At 44.5% G+C, this 24,688-nt stretch overlaps 1 protein-coding gene and 1 long non-coding RNA gene across 2 annotated transcripts in view; one reads left to right on the forward strand and one right to left on the reverse strand.

Moving 5' to 3' along the window:
- The first annotated feature begins 8,720 nt into the window (after positions 1 to 8,720).
- LOC134435708 (uncharacterized) lies at positions 8,721 to 9,175 on the forward strand. Its single transcript, XR_010032067.1, has 2 exons — positions 8,721 to 8,751; positions 9,045 to 9,175. It is a non-coding gene; the product is annotated as an uncharacterized LOC134435708 (long non-coding RNA).
- A 2,513-nt stretch (positions 9,176 to 11,688) lies between these two features.
- Positions 11,689 to 24,688, reverse strand: part of fam91a1 (family with sequence similarity 91 member A1) — a 42,045-nt gene continuing 29,045 nt past the window's right edge. Inside the window, exons 19-24 of the mRNA XM_063185364.1 lie at positions 22,894 to 22,966; positions 21,798 to 21,947; positions 20,362 to 20,466; positions 19,113 to 19,236; positions 16,588 to 16,657; positions 11,689 to 16,004 (exon numbers count right to left, since the gene is read on the reverse strand). Coding sequence (XP_063041434.1) covers positions 15,819 to 16,004; positions 16,588 to 16,657; positions 19,113 to 19,236; positions 20,362 to 20,466; positions 21,798 to 21,947; positions 22,894 to 22,966 — 708 coding nt within the window. The 3' untranslated portion in view covers positions 11,689 to 15,818. The remainder of the gene's footprint in view (positions 16,005 to 16,587; positions 16,658 to 19,112; positions 19,237 to 20,361; positions 20,467 to 21,797; positions 21,948 to 22,893; positions 22,967 to 24,688) is intronic.

A 24,688-nucleotide genomic window follows, 5' to 3' on the forward strand; every position in this document is an offset into this window, starting at 1 on the left:
GGCTTCGGGTGTGCAAGTGTGGATTGGAAGGCGGTCAGATCTAGGCGAAGCTAAGCACGGTGACAGTTACAAGCGGTCTCATTTTTAAAGAGGTAGTGCGCTATTTACATTCTACACACAAACGCACAGTTTCGTGACTCAACTGGTAGCACAATGCCCACGGGCAGAATGTAACAGGTGATAGGATAGACTTTGGACCCTACTGATAAAAACGTTAAGTATTTCTGATAAAATTCCAGAGCCTTTAATAAGAATAACACAGCTGATAAAAGAAGACATTTAAATTAACATAGGCCTACCTTAAAACGCTGTTTGTAAATTCATCTTGGTAAGTCTGTTTGTCTGCCTGTTTGTCTGTCTGTCTCTCTGTCTCTCTCTCTCTCTCTCTCTCTCTCTCTCTCTCTCTCTCTCTCTCTCTCTCTCTCTCTCTCTCTCTCACACACACACACACACACACACACACACACACACACACACACACACACACACCATTTGCTGACATATTACTTTAAAACCCAAAAAAGCAATGGCAATTATGCGGCCACGTTTGAATTGACTGTCAACGCTAATTATCATAGAACAGGCCTCTCCAAAAAAAAGAAGAAAAAAACTAACAAGAAGGGGTTGGGCTGTGGGAAGGGATATTTTTAAGGGGTTTGGCAGCTTCATAGAGACAGTGGTCGGTGTCTGGGCTACGGCGCTGGGCTCCGTGCCTCTATAACACAGCTTAATGAAGAGATTAAAATATTTACTTGCTGTCATTGGTGCCGTGATATGGGCACCGCGCTGCTTATTAGTCACAACAGTCCAACGTTTCCCCATGTAAGAATGCCAGTGTGCAGCACGCCCCCTGGCACACGCATGGGCAAGCTACTGTAGTCTTCACAATCACAGACATTTAGCTCTACACGCACCCAAGCACGCACACACACACACATGCAGACACGCACGCACACGCACACGCACACACACACACACACACGCACACGCACACGCACACACACACACACACACACAAGCAAGCTACTGTAGTCTTCACAATCACAGACATTTAGCTCTACACGCACCCAAGCACGCACACACACACACATGCAGACACGCACGCACACACACACACACACAAGCAAGCTACTGTACTCTTCACAATAACACACATTTAGCTCTACACCTACGCACACACACACAAGCACACAGAAGCCGGAAGCCGTCATGGCTTCAGTTGGGTTCAGTTGTCCTGGGCCCAGAGAGAGAGAGACAGAGGGTCCAGAATTGGGTCCCCATTACATTTGAGTGGAGGGACCTTTCAGAAGCCCGGCCAAAGCTGTCAACGTCCACGCACGCACGCGTGCACGCGCGCGAGCGCACACACACACACACACACACACACACACACACACACACATTCAGTGTGCCATCCTTGAATTACATTGTGAATTCTGCGGTTCAATGTTTTCTTCCCCCTCTCTCTCTGCTATATCGATGCCAAGCCATTACAGTGTACAACTACAGGGGTGCATTTATCAAATGCGTAGTTGCTTGTTAGCAACTTGGGTTGCTGTCAATGGGAAAGTGCATTGCAAACAACAAAGTAGCTAATGTTATTAGCAACTATGGTTTCGAGAAATGCACAAATGCACCCCATGAGTTGTATAAAGTAGAAGTAGAAGTACTCTGACAGATGTAATTACAACCCTATGGTATGATATTACATGGTTTCAACTTTGTAATATCATATTACTAGTGTTGTAACTTTATCTGTAAGAGTAGGCCTACTTCTATTTCTACTTTATACAACTCTGCTACCATAGCACCCCCAGCGGTGAGGGTTTGGGCTTGCGCTATGGTAACTTTCTATACGGAGCTCAACTCAACCGGGTTCAGAACCATAAAACTGCCACATATTTGCTACAGTCAATTAAATTAACCAGCTGATCTCAATTTTCACGCCCCTTCAGCCAGGCTGATTGGTGCAATCACCTGTGTTAGTAAGTGCATTCGACATGACATCAACGCATATATGCGCATTTAGACAGCAATGCACCCTGGATGAAAATGCTGCATGACGGTTAGATTTCCTGTCAAACTTCGAAATTTCGTCGACGTTGCGTTGACGAGGTGACATGTCACATGGTGTAAAACTATCGCAGTCAGATCTTGCAACCTCTGCAGTTGCTTATCCCCTTCAACGCTCGTCGACGGACTGCCTCCGAGGTCACGCGCCCATGAACTGGTTGGTCAACAACTCACTCACGTGTGTATATGGGTCTTGTCTCACACCTCTACACAAGTTTGCGCAGGTCCCCACTTCAGCTCCTCCTCACTGCCTGTCCCCCCACTCCTCACACGTGGTGTGTTAGTAGAGCAAACTGGTGCGAGCTCATCGTCTCGTTCATATTTGTGGCCGACTGCAAATGCGCTGTATTTAATAACACCCACATCGTGACAACAAGTTCTCGCTGACGTGCCTTGCGCAACGTCGACGCTCGCATCAAAGTCGTATGCGCTTAATAGCACAGGCAGGAGGAATTACTGGAAGGAGTGAGGTTGATAGGGACAAGGGAACAGTTTTCCTGGACCCAGAAGTGGGTCCCCATTACATTGTATGTATTGGGCAAGGGGGGCCCTTTCAGATGACTTTGACCTGGGCCCCTGGGACAAAGCTGTCAGCGGCCCTGGAGGCAGAGGCACATCTTGTCACCAGGCTAGACAGGCAGCCGCTTGGGGCCCCCAAGCCCCTGTACAGCGAATAACACTTTACTACAGTAGTGGCAATTTTGTTTGAAATGTTCATTCTTTTGAATTTTCGCTTGGGGCCCCACATTACCCTAGAATCGCCTCTGCCTGGAGGCAGTGGCTGGGGATGTAGTGGATGTGGGGGTATTGGCAGTGTGGCAGTGAGACAAGTTTCTAAGGGGGATTGCTGTACTCCGCCTGGGTGTCCCTTGGTGGAGGCGATGGCTGTGGAGGTGGCGGCACAGTGGCAGTGGTAGTGAGAGTCGAGCGAGGTTTCCAAGGGGGATTAGTCTCTGCCGCGCCGGCGTCCCTGGGGCTAAATGTGTGCCACCTAAATTGGCACGCTGCAGCTTTGAAATGACTTCCCTAGCAGCTGGCCTGAATCAGTGTGTGTGTGTGTGTGTGTGTGTGTGTGTGTGTGTGTGTGTGTGTGTGTGTGTGTGTGTGTGTGTGTGTGTGTACTGTGTATGTATGTGTGTGGGGAGTCTTGTGTGTTGGAGGTGAGAGGACAGAAAAGTTGTGACATGTGGAGAGAAAGAGAGAGAATGGGAAAAGGGGGGAAAGGACAAATGATGCTATCTGGGGGGCAACGATGTGTCTACACATCTCAGCGATCCTCAAATTGAAGTCTGTACATGTTATCAAAGCCCTGCCACGTCCACATCACCATCGCCATCACCATTACCAGGCCTCTCCACCTTCTCTACAACCAGGGCTGTACTGGGGCAGAAATAGGGCCCAGGCACCTTTGGCTTAAAGGGGCCCCTCATAATTAGTGGCGCAGAACTGACTCACCGGTGGGCCCACTGGGAAAAACCGGCTATGCCAGATGGACAGTCCAGCCCTGCCTACAACCAACATCCACCACCAATCACAACCCCTCTCACCCCGCACAATGAAAGCGGAGGATTTGAGGCGCTGCTAGAGCTCCAAATCTCCTGGTGCACCTTGCTCTTCCCATCTCGCTCATAATGAGCTCTTAAGCCTTCTTCACTTCCTGCAGCACAGGAGAACTCGATAGGTTTTTTTTTTTTTTGGAGGTGAAAATTGTACAGAGCACTTCTCTCAGATAGGACAGATTTTTGAGAGGAATAAAAAAAACCTGAAGGAGTTGTAGAGACATCTCCGGAAAAAAAGGAACATACTCTCATCATCCTTATGGAATAGCAAGATGTCCTAAAATGAAGATGGTTATGAATAGGAAATAGAATACCAGGCTATGAACAGATTAACATCTTGCGATATCCTACCTGGTGGATATTCCCAGTTCAGAGGGTGTAAGCGGGGCTTACAAACATTAGTGGATGTATCGGTAACACTTTATTTTAGGGATACATCTAATACATACAATGTCCCTGTATAAGTAACTTGTAAGGCATGTACAAAGCAAAATCAAACATTTGTTAGGCATGTATTCACAAATGTCTTGTTCATGCACAATAAGGGATGTATTACCAATTTAACCTTAGTAAGGACCTAGTAGGCCTTAGCGTTTGCTTAGTACATGACTTACAAGTTACTTATGCTGGCATTAACATTGTATGTATTAGTGCTTATAGATGTATCCCTAAAATAAAGTGTTACCGATGTATCCTGACACATACTTGTGCCACAAGGCTACCTGTACCTGCACTGCTGTTATGCATTGATAACACAACAAACCAGACCAAACCAAACCAAACCAAAACAAATCTCCTGAAATGTTGATACTTGACGCGTGTTATATGTATTGTCACTGGAAGAAATGCTTGCATTGCATGTTAAAAGGTGCTTTGGCATGTATTTTGTATGCCTTTTAACACGCGTTGGCTCATGTTGACTATGTAAGCAGCCTCTCATCACATACTGTCTTACCACATATTTGTTCCAACCAATGGGCCTTTTCTCTCTCGCCAGCTCGTATGTTTCACCTTTGCATTTAAAAAAATATCCACATACCTGTAGTACAGGTATGCACTAAGTAAGACAGTTTGCACATACTGTACGTGTAAAGCGTCTTAGTTCAGGCTGTCCGAGTCTGTTGCAACTGTGTTTAGGTGGCAAACAGGGCTTATTTGATCCAAAGTTTGCAAACCTTGCAGATAACTCTTTCTGTGTTTGTTTAACAAACAAGCTACTGGTGTCTTGTAGTCTGAGCTTCTAAGAGGACAAGACCCATTTGTATCACTTAACCACCTCTGTAAGCACCACACACCCCCAGGAGCACAGACAAACAAACGAAAAATGGATGCTTTGTTGTCACAGAGATGTGTGCTGTAGATGGCTCCGCTGTTGGCAATGTTGGCGTTTGTTCATCTTGTAAAAAATGAAGCTCTGGGTTTTGCATCATCCTCTTGGTTACATAAAGCCGTATGGGAAACTTAGCATACCCCCTAAATACATATAGATCATTGAAATCAACAAGAAGTAGCTCTCCTGGTCAAATAGACTGACCTGACTGCGGATCACAACTTTGAGATGGTACATGTCTGTCCTTCCTCAGGTCTTGCTCGGGGATGCAAAATGAATTTCAGTGTAATAAACTGATAATAAAGTAGGTATGGTATTATCTCACATGACAGTACACTTGCTTTGTCAACATTAAATGTGGTTTAAAGTAAATTGGATGATTTTTGACAATTATGGACAAAACATAACTTTTGACCTTGACCTGCATTTTTCCTAATTTGACATCATCTCCCCCAAATTGTCCCTTAAGTATGATCCCATATTTTTGTGTAACGTTGCAAAAAACATAATGAAAAAAGAAACATAAAACCAACAACAAAACTTTCCCTATCTACAGTGTGTGGAGTAGCAACAAAAAAGTACCTTTCCTGGTCAAATATAGACCTATCGGATTACACTGCAGGTCACGTAATAAACTTGCATTGTCACCATCCAATGACATGGCTCTGTCTACTCTTCCACTTACTTTCTTTAAGAGTTGAGACAAACTGATTCCCTATGTCTGCCACCGGCCAAAACAACTGTGAAAAGAGGAAGAAGTGCGAGACTGATTGCTCTCTGTGGAGACGGAGGACAAGGCAGAAGTGAAAACACTTGTCTGACTCTGCAGTCTGTGTCCAGTCAGACAATGTGAACCTGAACCTTGTTTTGTTTCTTTCTCTTCTTTAATGTATTCATTTTTCCTCCACTGATTTTTTTTTAGTTCATACTGGTTGATTTTTTTTTCACTTTGCCCTGCTGTTGATTTGTCCTTTTCATTAATTGTCTAAAAAAAATCCCGCCCGGAAATTGTTAAATTGTAGTGCAGCAGAAGAGGACCTTTTGGAATGATTTGATGGTGAATGAAATCACTGTAATTATGCATGCCCCTGATTTGGTATGTTGCCGAAACACAACGGACAGGCTGACGTTCCTGAATAACAAATTAAATGAAAACCAAAATATCACCAGATTGAGTATTTGAAATTCAAAGGAATAAGGTGGTGCAGTCCCTGTTGGTCGAGGTACTGGTAAATGTGTTAGGTTGTTATTGGGCTGTAAGAACATCCACCCACTCTAGGGCAGGGCAGGGGAGATCCATTATTCACCTGGTATCAACCTGTCCTTTCATGGCAAAACATTTCTGCAGCATCATTACCATAGGTGTGCACAGATAGGGACAAGGTGCGGCAAAAACACCTGCCCCTTTGCCCTCCTGGACAAAAAGTGGCCTTTTTGAAAGTTCTTTTCTGTTTTTTAGATGCGTCCCAGCATCTCTATAAGAGGGTCTGTCTGTCCGTCCGTCCGTCCGTCCGTCTGAAACGCATTCCTTCAATTGTGTCTGAAACGCATTCTTTCAATTGTTCCTTCATGTGGCCACAAGGCGGCAGACTTGCCATTTTGGACCGGAGCGAATGCGTGCAAGCATAGCCTTTCTAACCGGATGCTAACGTTGGCGAAAAGTAGCCTAGCCACAGGCTAACTGACAAACGTGAGGCCAACAACTCAGCCGATCGTGATGTACGCCACAAATAGACCAATCGACCTCATATTTAGACACTACAATGTTGATTTCTGCCTTCGATTTTCATCAGTTAAGAAATCTAGCGTCGGATTAACACATTATTAAGGTAGTAAAGCGAGTTGCCGCCATGTTTGTTTTCCAGAATCACCACCCGGGTAGAGAGCTCACGTGCAGCATTCTGGGTAATTGAGTTTCACTGCTTTGTGCCTTGACGGTGAAGCTGGTATTGAAAAAAAAGTCCATAAGCGCATGATTCACCCAAACGGTTTTATTTATTTATTATTATATGGTTGTGACGTCATCTGTCGAACGCTCCATTCATTTCAACGGGGCTCCCCAACGTTCGGACGTCTGTTATTTTCGATAACGGACGGGTTGGTCTATAACAGACCGCTGTCAATGGCAACAAGACTTTTCACTGCTAAAGCGACTTTTCAACAAGACTCTAATCAGCTGCTGTGATAGACAGCACCCGTTGTCCTGGCTACCGCTGTCAATGGCAACAAGACGTTCACTGCTAAAGCCACTGGCTTGTATACAAGTCAGTGGCTAAAGCGAATGTTTCATATCACTACGCAGGGGGTCCGGTCTTTTGTCACTCTAATCAGCTGCTGTGATAGACAACACCTGTTGTCCTGGCTAGCCTACCTAGCTGTTGCCTAGCGGTGTTCCACAACGGCAATGTTTTGTTTTGCGCAGCAACAATCTTAACATTAAATATGTCTAAAGAAATGTCCCCGCATGTGTGAATCATTTAAGTATATCCATATAATAAGCGGGTTAACTTTCGGCGAGTCGGTCGCTTTGTGGAATAGCAGCACTTCAGAGAGAAGACCCCTCCGCTCCGCGTCGGGGTCTAAAGATTCTCTCTGTCGTGCTGCTATTCCACGGTAGCGACCAAAGAAACTCAAGAGAAAGAACAATCTCATGGCGGGGAATGCATTGGCCACGGTGTAGTACGGGGGCGTTGCCTGAGGACACGAGTGGATGGAAAATTAACTCCCTTGCGCATGGTCATTGGTCATCCATCCACGATGGATGCCATTTTCGTACTCCGTAATTTGTGGCCAAGTAACGGCAGCTGTTGGTCAGCAGTAATTGCTGCGGGTAATTAAGGACAGCTGACAGACATTCACGCTGTCCTATGACCTGTTCCACAGTGAATAACATTTCCGTACTCCCCTCGCCATCATTTCCTACTACGCTGTTATGACGTGAGTAAGCCCTCTTGTCTCAAGCCTCTTTGGTAGCGACCTTCTCGCCGAACGTTAACCCTTACTTATTTGTCGATGTTTAGATTCTTTCCCACATGCACATACTGCTGAAATGGCGTGATACTAAAGGTTGTTAGGCCTAATAAATGTCTGGTAATTTGTAATGTTCACTTCATCTAGGCTATGTGAAATTTCAAATCATAGCCACCCAGGGGAAAAAATACTATAGTTTACTACAGCACTTACTACAGTATACTATAGAATACTGTAGTTTACTATAGTATACTACAATATAGTGTGGAAAATACTATAGTAGTTGTCTAGACATTGTAGTATACTATAGTAAATATTATAGTAAGTCACTACACATTTTACTATAGGCCTACTACAGTTTACTATAGTTTACTATAGTGTACTACACTACAGTGTGGGATTTACTGTAGTAGTTTGTAGTATATTATGGTAAATACTATAGTGAGCCACTACACATTTTAGTGTACTACAGAATACTATAATTTACTACAATACAGTGTGGTATTTACTACATTTCGTCTCACTGTATAATAATAATAATAATAATAATAATAATAATAATAGTAATAATAATCTGATGTCCGTGAAATATTTCAAATTTCAACTGACAATATGAGCCACGCTGCAGAAAATGTTCAAGAAGTCGGTGAAATTAAAGCCTGTAAGGTAAGTTAACTTAAAAGTTCATTGTTTTAGTCCCATGTCTTTTTTTCATACTTTCATTACGTACACGGCTCTGGTACAGGGGATAGCAACCGTTGTATTGTTTATGGTTGCTATAGTGATTTGAAATGACTTCGCATACTACACGCAGTTATGGTAGGTCCCACTTCACAACTATGTTCAGTTCGTTGAGAGCTAGTTTCTTGTTAGAAATTGACTCTATTATAAATGTAACTTCGTTTTTTAAGTGTATAACATGTCCTGTTCAAGTTACATCACTAAATTAACACCATGGGCAGTCTGGTTTACTGCCGTTAGCATTATGCTAACGGTTAGCGTTATGCTAACGGGTTAACAACAATAATGTATTCAATCAGTTGTTAACTTTGTGCGTACTCAAACTGTTTTTTTCATTTGCCCATGTGTAATTGTCACTACTTTTTTTTCAGTGCCATCCAGTAGATTGGAAGCAGCTGAGAGAGGAGAACCGCAGGCTGCAACAGGAGAATTGTTCACTGAAACTAAAAATAACACTGAAATGTAATGCTATTATTATTCAATAAATGATCACCAGTTTAAAGAATGTTGATTTCTTTGGTTCTCATTTTTCGTATTTTAGCAGTCTGTAAAAACATTGTGCTAAGGGTAAGTGGTCTTATTTTGTATGCAGTTAATAATTGGTAGTGTTATGGTTAAAATGGCATAATGTAATGTAATGCATAGTGTTATTGTATTATAGTATTACAATTATAGTATTAAAGTTATAGTATTCTATAGTAAACTTCTATACTAAAAAGTATAGTAAACATTTTGGTATTTACTGTAGTATTGCAGTTTTTGTGGTATACTGTGGTAATATGCATGTAGTATACTGTAGTAACAAAACTGCAGTTTTCTGTAGTAAACTACAGTTTACTGTAGTAAAAAAACTATAGTAAGGTTCAAAAACACTATAGAATTTACTATAGTAAATATAGGGTATACTATAGTTTATTTACTATAGTAAACTATAGTATTTTTTCCCCTGGGCTATGGTGCTTTTCCAAATCCAATAATGATGATAAGCTTATTATACCCTAAACTGCAAAAAATAAAGCCATGTCTCGCCATTTTGCTGCCTTGCTGCCTGCCACAATATTTGGAGTGTCCATGATGACCAATAAACAAAAAGTACATCATCGGGGGGCGTTGACAGGCTAGGAGGAGGCCAGGGGGGCGTTTGGGGGGGGGGGGGGGGATGGCATAGTTGGAACTGGCATAGAGGGACGCATCTGTTGTCCGCCTGTCGGCCTTGTTGTTTTCACATATAATCCCTATATAGCCTAGTAAGCCCCCCCACCACCCCAACCCTCAACACACTTGCCCCCCAAAATGTCTGTGCATGCCAGTGAGCATAGTCGTGAGAAAATCACACTGTGATGGTTTACTGTGAGGTACTGGAACATGTGCTAGGTTTTTATTTGGTTTGGTTAACACTTTGCTTGAAAAAATTGAACAGCAAACATCGAATAAGAGCCTGCCTAAAGTGATCTTTTTGTCTAGCACAGATGATCTGCTATCAGGTCATTGTCAATGCAGTGTGTTCAAACATTGTGGAGGCCCACTGCATTCAATTGGTCTGGAGGAGCGTTGAATTTCTGTAGCGTAACATGACCCATCGCCTAGTAGCTGACTGTTACCCGCCTGACTTTCAATGAAGTAGGGAGAAAGACACAGTCTGCACAGAGCAACAGGAGGTTATATACCTGTACTGTAGAGGCCTCACAGTGAATACGATGCAGGGACTAGCAGCAGGAAATGTGGGGTTACATGCAGTCAAAGCCCACCTGGGAAACTCCAACTCCCATTGTCATTGTGACACAACACTCCACAGCACACAAGTGTTCACTGCACACTGCACACAACGAAATTGCAATTTATGCCTCAGACGTGCAAGGTGGCAGCCTCCAATGGCGCCCCCCAAGGGAGCAGTGCGGTGGGACGGTACCATTGCGCAGGGTACCTCATGGAGGAGGATGGGGGTTAATTACTCCCAGTTCAATAAAGACGCTTTTGCACACCTCTGTAGTTGGGCAGGTGCGTAGGATGTTATCCCAGCGGTCAAGTGCAAAGAAATTCAAGTGCAAAGAAATCCTACACACTTTTTGCCTTTTTAGTCATACCACGAGTGCCCCCTCACTATATTCTGTATCTCTGCCTCTATCCCAATGTGACTATGGTCCATACTTTTGTCATTATTCATTTTTTCCGCGTACCCCCTGCAGTGTGCTCGTGTCAAGTAGGGCTAGTGGTACACGTACCACCTGTTGGGAAGCATGGCAGTAGATGCATAACAGAAAACAAGGTTCGAGGGCAGCAGTGTAGTACTATGGAAGTTAAGTTATTTCAACACCGGGTACAGCTTTTCACTGGAGACTTGGAGTTAGTTATGAGCCTACATGTCATTATTATATTACAGTACACTTAGCTGACGCTTTTTTAAATATCCAAAGCGGCTAAGAGATATTACAGGCTATTGGCTACAGTCCCTGGAGCAATGTGGGGTTAGCTGCCTTGCTCAAGGGCACTTCAGCCATGGATGGAGTTGTATGGAGTGGTAAGGGCAGGATGCCTATTTTACACATGGATTAAAACATGATTGTCAAGGTGCCAAAGACAAACAGGGTCCGGCGTCGGTAGCCTGACATGGCCAGCCCATAGTACTATAGCTACTGGAGACATTGAGAATGGACTAGCTCCGAAACGTCTCTTTCTCCAGTTAACCTTAGACTTCTGTTGTATATTTTCGGCTTCAATACACTTTTTCACACAAGTCTTGTGTGCACCTCCTTTTTTCCATTATCTTGAGTGATTACTACTTTTTGGGAGTGCTTGCACCAAGTAATACACGAGTATTAAGTTCAAGGCGCAGACGCCGACCTTTGTTGGTCTTTTGTCATTCAGCCCATAGTACTATTCATTCGTATCCGTGGTGTTATGGGTGGGCCACCAGACTACTTTAGGCCGCCAGCTCCAAAGCTAGAAATCGGACAGCCTTCGTAAAAGCATAGCTTAAGAAATAGAAGCATTGCATGAAAGACAAAACACGTGAGGTTGGTGTCATTGATGTATCGTAACATATTTATTCATATTTTCATATACTTTTTACATATTCATTTTATAGTAACACATAGGTCTTTCTTTTATTTGTTTATTTTTTTTCTTCCTCTTCTTCAAGGGATAGCAGGGGGGTGGGAGGATGAGGAATGTACCCATTTTTTCATTACAAGAGCATGAAGACACAGTCCCATTGCACAAGCTACGACAAAGATTTTCCTAAAACGTGGGGTAGACTTTATAAAACTAATTGTTAGTCTTCTAACACTGTGATGAGAGGGGGGGGAGGCGAGGAGGGGTTGAGATGATTGGAAGCTTAAGGTAAAAGTGTGGGCAGTGGGGTTTAAGGTAAACATTTTAGGTGATGACGAGAGATGGGATGGGAAGGAAGGGGGTTTGCATCTATCGTAAATCGTCAGGAAAGATGAGGGCGAAGAGGAGTTGCCCAAAAGGTCGATGTCGGGAGTGTACATTGTGCACATCACGCGCGCGCACACACACACACGCATACACACACACACACATACATACGCACACACATACAATGGTCTTCTACACACACATCATGCTCCACCAAAGACCTCACACTTTAAATTTACCATCATAAACAACCACAATGCGGGTTAGAAACTGTGACGTGAGCGACTTGCAGCTCCTTCAAAGCAGAAGAGTTGCAAGGCTGAAAACATCATCAAAAAACAAACAAACAAAAATCCAGGCTACTAATGATGAATTGTCCTAACGACAACACTAGCAGCAACCATTTGGCTGCACAGCACAATCTGATGACGAAAATTAGTCCATGTTTGACATGTAATGCTTTCCACACAAGGATAAAAACCAGAGGAATACAAAAACAAAAAAAATAAAGCCACAGGTTTATCAAACTGAGTCATCGATTGTTTTTCTCTTTCTGTCATTCAGTTTTTTTTCTCTTTTTCTTTCTTTTCCTGTCTCCCCTGGACAGAATGATCTGAGATACGAGGCTGTAAACTACCTTAGCCTTAGCCAACAGGATCAGTCTTAAAGAAACAAACAAAAAACAAACTACACAGTCCAGAATGCATTGCACACGATCACCATACCAGCACAGAGCAAAGGAGGTCAGCTGTCTCCCCTGGGCACTGAGCAATCAATGTCATAAGGCAGTAAATTAAATTTTAAAAAGACATTAAGGAGAGGTAAAAAATGAACATAAAAACACAGCGAAAGGGGAAAAAAAAAGAAAAACTGGTCTTTGGTCACTCCCTGGACAGGGAAACAATGCCACGATAAAAGCCTGAAGAGCTTTTATGGATGTGTTGATCTAAGCAAGGCATCCAAAGACTGCCGGGTAACCATGTGCAGTGCCCTCTGCTGTCAAGATGGGTGAACTCCATGTTTTTATTTCGTTTTTTTGTTTAGTTTCTCTCTACTTTTTACAATATCAGTAATTATTTTCACCACGGGGACAGGAAGGCAGCACAGACGACTAACCAAAAAAATGCCATAGAAATGACCGGAACATTCAATCAAACAAACAAACAAATAGAAAATCAACACTTTTTTTTTGTTTTGATCACAAACATAAAAAATAACTTCCGAACGGCTCTCTCTTTTGTTTAATTCGAAAGCCAGCCTTCATAATTGCAGAGCAGGTAACCCAAGGTAACTGCCTGAGAAATGTTCCTATGAGAGAGACAGAGATTGTGTGCAATATCCCCCATGCAGATACAGAATACCACAGAACATGACACGTGAACGCTTCAGGGTGGACAGTGTGTGTGGGGTTTTTTTTTTTTCAGGGTGGGGTTGTGGGGGGGCGTAATTTTTTATACATGGGATACCTCTGTGGAAAGCCATTTTCCCACAGGTTTGGTCCTATACAAATGATTTAATAAGTGCAATCCCCACAAAGTCCAGCTACAGCCACCATGAATGTAAGGTTACTAGAGGGATATGCTGAATAAATGTCTAAAGGGGTTGGGGGTGGGGGGGTGAATGGGTGGGAGTGGGTCTGAGCAACTCTGACTCAGAGAGACAGAGTGTGTGTGGCTGTGTGTGTGTGTGTGTGTGTGTGTGTGTGTGTGTGTGTGGCTGTGTGTGTGTGTGTGTGTGTCTCAAAAACATGCCTCCAGTAGATTATGACATCAGCAGCACGGCTGGTGGCAACAGGAGCACCATTGGAGGGGCGGGTGGGAGATGGTGATTGTGTGTGTGTGTGTGTGTGTGTGTGTGTGTGTGTGTGTGTGTGTGTGTGTGTGTGTGTGTGTGTGTGTGTGTGTGTGTGTGTGTGTGTGTGTGTGTGTGGATGGAAGGGCACGAGATGAGGCTCATCTAAAATGCAGTGGTTACCATAGCAACCTATCTGAGGCATGAGTGACCGGTAACGCACTGACCAGGGAAAGGTGTGTGTGTGTGTGTGTGTGTGTGTGTGTGTGTGTGTGTGTGTGTGTGTGTGAGAGAGAGATATTTCATCATGGGGGGGGCTTAACGTGTGTGTGAGAGAGATACAGTGATACAGTGAGTGTAACCTCTATGAAACAACCACCGTCTGTTGAGCCGATATTTGCACGGCATCAAGACTTGTGGGATGGTATGTGTACATGTTGGATCTGGGGACGTCCCTGTGTAGGCTTTAAGGGGGTGCAGAAAGGGACTTTGGCTTTTAGGACAATGGGGGTCCCTCCATAGGTCAAAGGTGTGCAATTACAACAACAACCAAGGGGTTCAAGGCCATCATAGCTGACAGAGAACTGGGCCGTTCCCCATTCCTGTACCTAGTCTCCAACCAACTGACTGACGTGCTCACACTGAAAATTGGGAGTACTCCGGGATCATGGGGAAAATTGGTTTGTACTGTACACCGGACCAAGAAACAACAACGTGTAGACATCAGCAGGTTTATCCGAGCAAAACGTGGCCACGTACGGTATGATTGCGGGTAGAACGTTTGCAGGTCAGCAAGTTCCGAACGTGACTAGTGCAGGAATGGGCACCAGCGCCGTACTGGCTGGCCTGAAAAACACCACATAGTGGGGGACATAGCGCCACCCAAAGGTCATAGTACGGCCTGTGTGTGGTCTCTACTGTGTGTGAGGTCATCCCTGTGGAGGCTTGAAATGAGCATGGTGGGGGGTGCTGGATGTGGAGGAGGGTTTTTGTTAGATAGTGGGTTTGGCTTGTATGTGGGGATGTGCCTGTGTAGAGAGAGTGAGGGGTGAGGCTCTCTGGGATATTAGATGACCCTGAGCAGGGCAAAGGTGTGCAATAACAACAAGAAAGGGGAGGGAGGGGGGTGAGGGAGGGGGCGTATAGTGCCATGGAGGCTCTATGTGGGGGATATGAGGCAACACCTTCTTTGAAGGGGTCTACAAAAGCCAAAATGACACATTATGACAACATAAACAATAGAACCATATCAATAATGTTCCAGACATCCGTCATGTCTTACTTGCAGTGGGAGCATCTCATTTTCTCCCCTGCAATAAGCATACCATGGCATACCATATTTTTCAAAACGCGTTTTACATTTTTTAGTAACCTCATTATATATTTCAGCCAAAATGGATAAAAAAATAACAGAAGTGGGAGCAGAAAAATCCAGATTTGTTTTTTCATTTTTTGTCCTGCTCCCATGTCAGACGTTTTTGGATGTGTGATCTTAAACCTAATCCCTTATACCATGCCACGTCCCAGGGGACATCCAAGGTGTTGATGAGTGGGCGGGTTAATGGAGATTGCCCAGACCTGGCAAAGGAACTGGCAAAGTGCAGTCAAGGAAACACGCTACCAAATCAGTGGAATCAGTTGAATGTCAACCTCACTGGGATGATATCCCTACGCACCTGTCCAACTACGGAGGTGTGCAAAAGCGCCTGTTTGTACCCTTGTATGCTTCATGGTCTCCTCTGTGGGGATGTCTCTCTGATCAGTAGGGCTGAGATGTGTAGGGTGGAGGGTGTTGAGTAACCGTCAACACTGATTTGGGTCCCATGTTTCCTTGACTGCTCTATGCTCTAAGGTCCTGACGTAAATAAACCCCTTCGAATAAAAGTGTTACCCCCCCGTGTGACATACGTATTATCCCCATAATCGCATCCTAGCAGCCTCGTTTATGCTCTGCGGCGCGGCGAGTGGTCTGCTCTCTACGAGGGGAGGTCCCTCTGCAGGGCGGAGATGTGCAGGGCGGGCGGGGCGCGGCCGCTCCACAGCTTGAGGGCGCCGTCCTTGAAGAGCAGGTTGAGGGCGGGCAGGGGCACCCCCGCCTCGGCCGGAGGCTGGCTCAGGGGGCCCGTCACCCCGCTGTCCGGCTCCGCCATCTGGGCCACGTCCTGGGGGGGGAGGAGGACGAGAGAGAGGTGAGGTGAGCGGGGGGGACGCGTGGGAGGTCAGGTGTTTATTTTTAGGGGCGGGGGGCAAAAGAAAGAGAGGGGTGGGACAGGAGAGAGTAGGTAGGGGGGAGCAGTGGGAGAAGAGAGGGGTGAGGAGGAAGATGAGGAAGAGGTGGGAGGGGGGATAGAGGAAATGGAGGAGAAGGGAGAGGAGAGGAGAGGAGAGAGGTGCAAGGTGGGGGTGAGGTGGGTGGGAGGAGAGGAGAGAGGGGAGAGAGGTCGAAAGGGAGACAGGTGGGATAGAGGGGAGAGATGGGAGAGGAGAGAGGGGGGAGAGGAGGGATAGAGGTGAGAGATGAGAGGGGAGAGAGGAGAGAAAGGGAGATAGAGGACAGGAGAGAGGTAGTGGTGGGAGAAAGGAGAGAGATACTTTATACTTTTTTGAGTGTTTTTTGTTGTAGTTGCAATTTCTTGTACTTCTTTGAGTGCGTTGTTTCTTTGACTATCTGTTTGCAATGTTTACATACAGTACATAATGTAAATCAAAACTTGAAAACCATTAGGCAATGAACGAGGACCTCACCTGGAATGACTGGACAAAGCTTAATACTTTCAAAGACAGCTTCCGGCTGGAATGAAGCAGATCCTGAAGACTGTGGAAACGCAAAGTAAAGAAAAGAAAAAAGAGACACGTCATAAATGCTTGAAAATGGGAGGCTTCTCAGTTCAATCCAACTTACAGCACTGAACATTTGCGACAAGTTCTTTGTGCGATAAGAAAAGATTATTATTACCTGGTCCCTGCAATGAGGTGGAAAGTACCTAATAGGGCTACTTTTACCAAAATGGATGTTTGAGAACAGGTGGTAATATAACATTAAAATCAAGTAGGTAGCAGGCTTCACTCAGGTTTCTTGATAACTTTTAAGGGTGCTGTCCCAAATGAATACTTAGAATCAAAGAAAAGGATGCACCTTGCATCAATTTTTTTCTTTTTTTTTGTGCACAGACGCATTTCGGCGTGTGCCTTCCTCAGTGTGCCTATAATATAATATTATATAATATAACATTGCAATGATATTTGTAAGCTCACTTCGCAAAGGTAGGTGGTTTTTGAAATTCATGTAATTTTCAATGATCTGAACTTTAAAAGTGTGCATACAGTATATTGTTTTGGGACACCCTTTACATGTGTATACCGCATACTTATCATGACTAACGCATAAAACAACAGTATCTACATGTAGCCAGTCCCCTGTGAATGCAAGATAATTTACTTTACAGAGACAAACAGAGAGCCCTCGCCCTCCGAGCCTGTTTAGGCCAATTTGGAACAGCACATCTGCTAAACGCAGACACACGCAGCCACAACATTCACATCAATTATGTGCTATTAGGACAAATTAAACACCCTTTTACATGAACAACAGGGTGAATACTGCAGGAAAAACAGCACAGCAAATTGCATGACCAATTAACGCTTAATCCGGATGATGTTTGTCATACAGTACCAGCACTGTTGTGCTTCTCGCACAGCTGGGCTGATGCTGCTGAACGACGGCTTTTATTTAGTCAGGCATTGTCATAACTTTAAAAAGGGGAGAAAGCAAATACGAGTGGATTGTGTTTCATTCAGTAAAGGAGTATCACAAAAGTCCCACTCAGCCAGGGAGAATAATATTCAAATATTAAAAAAATGCCATGCCTAGTGGTAACATTCATTTTAATAGGGACTAGGGCTGTAACGATACACTCAACTCACGATTCAGTTTGCATCACGATTCATGACCTACAGTTCGATACACCCTACAATTTCACATTTGCCAACATTACATAGACTTAATGAATAAAAACTATGATAGTTTATGTGTAGAATAGGTTGCAAGAGGCTACTAATATTTTTAAAAAGTTTCTATATAATAATGATGATGCTTGGAAGCACTATCAAATCATATCATGTGGTTGTTTTCTGGGCTGATGGGTATAAAAAACGTTAAAATGGCGTATCACGACAATGCCTCCTTGTATCGTGATACAGTATCGTGACTCTGAGTATCACTATTTCTCGGTTCGATACAATATCGTTACAGCCCTAATAGGGACAATGATGTACATGTACTTGTGACACTGTAATACTGGACTGTGCATGGTTCCATTGGTGGTAACATTGTATTACGTAGTAGTGAAGATTTTGTTGAACTTAGAGGTAAAGACGTGATAGTACTTAGTAGTAGCCTGATTATCATCGACATTCAAATCTCTTGGAGGCTTGGTCTGACCAAGAGCATAACATTTAACATTTCCCAAACGGCATGGATGACCCGCCTCCCTTGGTTTGCTTATGGTTGTTTGCTTACCGACAAAGTGGGAGGAATTCCCGTGTTTTCGGGAACTCAGAAAGTATTTGCATTGCTCTTGACCCGACTAGTTGCAACGCTGAACTGTTGCGTCACTAGGAGGGCACAGCCTGGCCACCTAAGTAGTTTCCTTAATGAGTCCTACAGTGCCTGAATTAGCGTGGTAGTATTGATTTAATATATTGTATTTAGTATAGCAGTAGTATTAGTAGTCATGTTAGTTGTAATAGTGCTGGTACTGGCATCAGCCTGGGATGCGTTTCTTAAAAGCGTGATTGCAATGTAATTTCCCATACGCAACCTTCCAAGTTGCTAACTGGTTAGCAACGACATGAGGAATGGGGCCCTGGCTGTGTTGCACTGGTGATTCTGAGGGCCTATAGCACTTGTCCTTGCTGCAGAGTTTGTATATTTATACTGTATATATTATGTTCTGACAGCATTTCTGATTAAATAGCACCAGTCCAGAGTCAGACCATTCTACCTGTCCTTACTGTAGAATTTATATGGTAAATTCGGAGGTATTTAGTAGTAATGTTAGTAGAACTACTGATAGTATTAGTGGCAAGGTTAATTGTAATAGTTCTGGTTCTGCCATGTCCTTTACAGGTGATAATGAGAGTCTATAGTGCCTGTCCTTGCTTCAGTTTCTACAGTGCACACACCGATAATGAGCGCATCCCTTTTTGAAAAGTAACTTTCTTGCAATTCTGCAATGTGCTTTACTGTTGATGCGGAGGGTCTCCACTACCTGTCCTTGCTGCAGAGTTTGTGCGAGGCGATCTTCTGGCAGATGTGGCGGTTGAGTTCGGAGCTGAAGAGGGGCATCCCGAAGCACAGCTCCAGGGGAACCCACTCATCCTCACACGACGACGCTGCAAATAACACACACACACACAATGTTAATATGTCTTCCTTTCAATTGTTGCAATTCTTTTCTTAAAAAAAAAACCCACCCCAACATTTATTAAGGATATACGCTGGACACACTGGATACGTGCATAACACACACAAGCTCATGGTATGGTTAAGGGTTCACAGCATACTTTTCATCTATTCACCCATTCGTCCTCACACGACACCACTGAGAAACAATGAGGTACACAAGCTCATGATGTTAGAACCAATGCAAAAAAAGACAAAAAAAGCATGCACATGGACATTTTGGGTATGTGCCCATCATCGCGTAAGCGTTGGTGTCATGCACATTTTTATTTATTCTATGTTTATGGGTTAATTACATGACATTACACTTACGTAGCTGATGCTTATAATCAAAGAAACAGACAGTTATTTTACAAGGTATAGCTTACAGTCCATGGAGTAATGTGGGTTAACCAAATGCTTTTAGCAATGTGGAGATAGCAGCTCCATTATTACTTCCACAAAGTTGCATGCCACATACAGGATTGGCAGATTTATTGCTATTATGTTAATCAGTGGTACATTTTGTCATTAGGCGATTGCAATACAAACATCAGATGATGAGAAACTCATTTGCTTAATGTACTTCAAAAGGGTGTTTTTTAAGACATCAATGCCGTTACCTTGTAGCCTTGTTCAGTGCTGTTTCCTTGCCTAATTTTCCTTGGTCATTCTAGTCTGATCCAACTATTACTATTAAGTATACCTTGAAAGCAAAATTCTCATACTCCCATACTGAACTGTCTGTGCTTTGCTTTGAAAGTGTTGGTAGTACATTGTGTCAGGCATATTCAATTGGAGGCCCAAGGGCCACACGCGGGCCAGACACGGCCTACATGCCGGCCGAAGCTGAAGCATTCTACATTGCAGTTTTGATAGTGCAGTACAACAAACAATATTCTTGTGAATCTCTTGCTTGTCTTGTACATTGAAAATTTTGAAAAGCTTGAAAAGTGTCTCTAGTTTAACTTGTTTTAGTGATGGCTGAAAATGTGCGGCCCAACTTAACTTTTTGGTTTTGAAATGTGGGCCAAATGAAATTCTAACTGAATACCCCAGGTGTACATTATACATACCGTCGACACCAGGCTTCCTGCCATCGCTGTTGTTGTCTTCGGTCACCAGCTCAAAAGACTCTGTGCTGCCGTCTGCATCAAAGCCTCCACCCAGCTCGGTCTCTCCTAAAGGCCAAACACACACACACACACACACACACACACACACACACACACACACACACACACACACACACACACACACACACACACACACACACACACACACACACACACACACACACACACACACAGAGAATGGCAAGTCAGAAATAGGCTCAACACACACATGCACACACACACACACCCGCGTGCGTACTCACACACATGCACACACAACCCCACCAGAGGGACAATCGTAGCAGCAATCTGCCAAACAAACGCTAACCTGATCAGGCGACCAATCAAATCAACCAATCAATGGCCTCTAAGAGGCCCCCGATGAGGAGAGCTGATTGGATGAGGGATGGGGGGCTCAGCTGTGTGATTGGAGGAGGGAGGGATGGGATACTCAGATGTGCACTGCTGCTGCAACAAGTGACTGGGAGAAGGGCAGTGAGACTAGCATCAGCTGTCTCCAGTGCAACCCAATAGCTGTACGGTATGGAAGCCAACTTCACTAATGACCACTCATTAACCACCTCTTCAGATGCCATTTCAAAGAGGGCTTCTGCGTGCACACAAACACACACACACGCGCGCGCGCACACATACACGCGCTCGCACACGGGCACACACACACACGCACACACACACAGACGCACACGTTCACGCACGCACACGCACACACACACACACGCACGCACGCACGCACGCACGCACGCACGCACAACAAACATACGCGCACAACAAACACACACGCTCAGTTGATGAGTCATGTAATGGCAAACAATTTTTTTGTAGTTAACAATGCTAAACTGTTTGCTTATTGCTAAGGGGTCTGTGTCTGTAATTAACTTTGACTGTCTTGACAGAAGTGTATGGGGAGCTCCAGCTCCGCTTCCTTCAGGATAACTCCCTCCCTCTACTCATCCAACTTTCCCTCCCTCCACTCACACATCTCTCTTACAGCGTCCATTGGATGTGTGGCTGCTGCGCGGGTGGTAGTTCTGGTGCTTCAGCATGGTGATGTAGCCACACTGCCATATTTTATATCCATCCATCTATCTGCCTCTCACCTATTCATCACTCCATCCATTCATCACTCCATCCATCCATCCATCCATCCATCCATCCATCACTCCATCCATCCACTCCTCTCTCTGGTAACTCACCGCGTCCTTTGTAAGCGTCGCTGCTGCGCCGGTGGCGTTGTCTGTTCTTGTTTTTCAGCATGGTGATGTAGCCACACTGCCATATTTCATATCCATCCATCTATCTATCTCTCACCCATTCATCACTCCATCCATTCATCACTCCATCCATCCGTCCATCCACTCCTCTCTCTGGTAACTCACCACGTCCTTCGGATGCGTCGCTGCTGCGTCGGTGGCGGTGTCTGTTCTTGTGGTTGAGCATGGTGATGTAGCCACACTGGTGCTCCAGGTCCACGTGCTCGCGCAGGCTCTGCAGCGCCTTGTGCACACCCATGTTGGTGTAGGAGAAGTCTACAACACACATATGCACGCACACACACACACACATTTGAATACTTTTATTTGGATCTCATCAGTAGGGCAGCATTACAGATCCAAATGGTGGTGGAAGCAAATTTCATAGCCGTCGGTACGCGCACGCGCACACGCACACACACACACACACACACACACACACACACACACACACACACACACACACACACACACACACACACACACACACATTTTTAAAACACACAAGGGCCTTGTGAACAGACACAAGAGCACAGACAGACAAAAGCTAGTTTGCTTACAAGTTTGCACAGGGTTATTTATTTTACAGGGTTATTATACACTTGTTTAAATACGCCAATACTTTGCATTTATGGATTTTCAATGCCTGTGCCATATCTTGCTTCAGTAGGCAGTAAAGACAATCAGAGAGAGAGAGAGAGAGAGAGAGACAGTGAGAGTAAGCCAGACTGTCTGTGTGCACAGTTGGTGTGAATTCAATAAATATAGAGTTCGTTGGCACTTTGGAGGACACACATATGCAGACGCCGGCTGCCTTCCTTGGCACCTCTCCCCCGGTAAGTACAGTGGGAACAGACTGGCAGGCGATCCTGGCTGAGAAACACCATTAACCGCCAGCCATGAGGAAGGTGTTGAATGGGGGTGGGGGTGGGGGGGTGTTCCTCGTCTGTTAGTGCTAACGCACAATAGAGGATTGAAGGTGCGCTGTGTAGGATTGTGGCCAGAGTAGGTATTGCAACGATGCTTCTCTTTGAAACTGTGCTGCCCATTGCCAAATTGAAATGGCTATACTAGATAAGAGAGACTATGCTAAGCTAAACTAAGTCAGGTACAGTAACATGTGTGTGCGTGCATACGTGTGTGCATGCGTGCGTGCGTGTGTGTGTCTAAGTGAAATGTACGTGTATGTGTGTAAAGCTTAATGCAGAAGCAGGATGCCCACCTCCTTTCAGTTCTTCCTCGTCAAAGGGAAAGGGGATGTGAACGGTCTCTCCATGGCCATGCATGCCGTGACCCTACACACACACACGCGCACGCACACACACACACACACACACACACACACACACACACACACACACACACACACACACACACACACACACACACACACACACACACACACACGGATCAGACAGAAGAAAGTCATCAAAAGGTCAGATGGTCATACATACACAAGCCAATTCATCTTTCAAGACGGACTTGCATCAGGGACATATGTAAGCAAATTTGCAAAGCAAAGTGAAACTCGGCATTCCTATGAGGCGAGCAGACAAAAGAGAAGAGTTGAGATGAACAGTGAACAGTTGAGATGAATTTATGCTATGCAAATGAGTAGCAAATTTCCCCATCGGCAACCAAGAATCGAATCCAGAACTGCTTGTCTTGCTTCACTCATTCCATGCGCAACAGTTCCTCAGTCAGGTCAGCTACACAATACTGTCTATAGTGTTTTTACATTTTGAGACTTGGACTTGGGCGAGAAATAACTTCTGTTCTGTAGAAATGGTCACTGAAGAGAGGTCACACAAAGATCGAAAGATCGAACAGTGGAATGACCCATTCTCCACCCAGTCAGACTCTTACATCATTCCGCTAATTCATTTCCTAAATATTCTCCTCAGACACATCCTGCTCCCAGAGTCAGTCAGGTCATCCACACAATACCGAGCCGACCAGGGGTCAAGAACCTTTTCGGTGGAGAGAGCCATGGAAGCCAATTTTTTTTAAAGGGACACTGTGCAGGAAATGGTCAAAAAAGGTACTGCAACTATGCTGCTCATTGCAACTGGGCTGCCTATTGCCAAATTTGATCTTTACATGAACGTTTACTAAGAAATAAACAAATATTTTCTAGTGTGGTCCAAGTACAGTCATTTTTGCAGCTAAAAATGGCTATTTTTGGAAATTCAAAATGGCGGACCATGGAGAAGATCCCCCTTTTCATGTATGAAAAGTGCAATTTTTCCAGTCATAGTGAATACTTAGAATTTGATGGTGGTGGTAAGTATTCATGAAAAAGGTAACATTAGTGAATGGGCAGCATGAATTCCGGAAATAAACGACTAAAAATCTCACACAGTGTCCCTTTAAAGACTTTTTTGTGAGAGCCAAACCATTTTAAAAAGTACTGAATACAGTTAAAAGCACATATTTCAATTAAGCCCAACAACTGTAGAGTACTGTCTAGTTATTATTACTTTAATTGATAACTGGCAACTTCATTATGGCGGAAGGTCTGGGGGTCCTCCCCCCGAAAATGTTGTATTTCTTAGATGTTTCCTGCATTCCGTGCCCCGTTTCAGCTCTGAGTTCTAAGCTCTCTAGGTTCCAAAAAACTTAACCATGACAACAAGGCCCCCCATATAGTGGTGCATTCCATCCCACCCCATAAACTATGACCATGGACAGACCCATTGTCCACTCAAGCCAGACTCTTCCATCACATTGCCTCACCTTCTAATAGCTGCACAATTCCACTAATTCATCACCTGAACATCCTCAGGTACTTCCTGCTTCTAGAGACAGGTGGTCACCCACACAATAGCGTCTGGGGAAGTGTTTTTATGTTTTGCCCGTGTGTCGATATAATACAGTCTAAATCGGGGCACCACAGAGAGCCACTTACGTCTGCGCCTCCTTGAGGTTTCTGACAAGGGGAGGCAATTAGACCCATCGATTGTGAACAAGGACTTTAAGCCGTGTAATTTAATGGAAGGCAGACGGCGGGGAAGGGA

This window comes from Engraulis encrasicolus, chromosome 20, assembly GCF_034702125.1.
Source record: "Engraulis encrasicolus isolate BLACKSEA-1 chromosome 20, IST_EnEncr_1.0, whole genome shotgun sequence".
Lineage (NCBI taxonomy): Eukaryota > Metazoa > Chordata > Actinopteri > Clupeiformes > Engraulidae > Engraulis > Engraulis encrasicolus.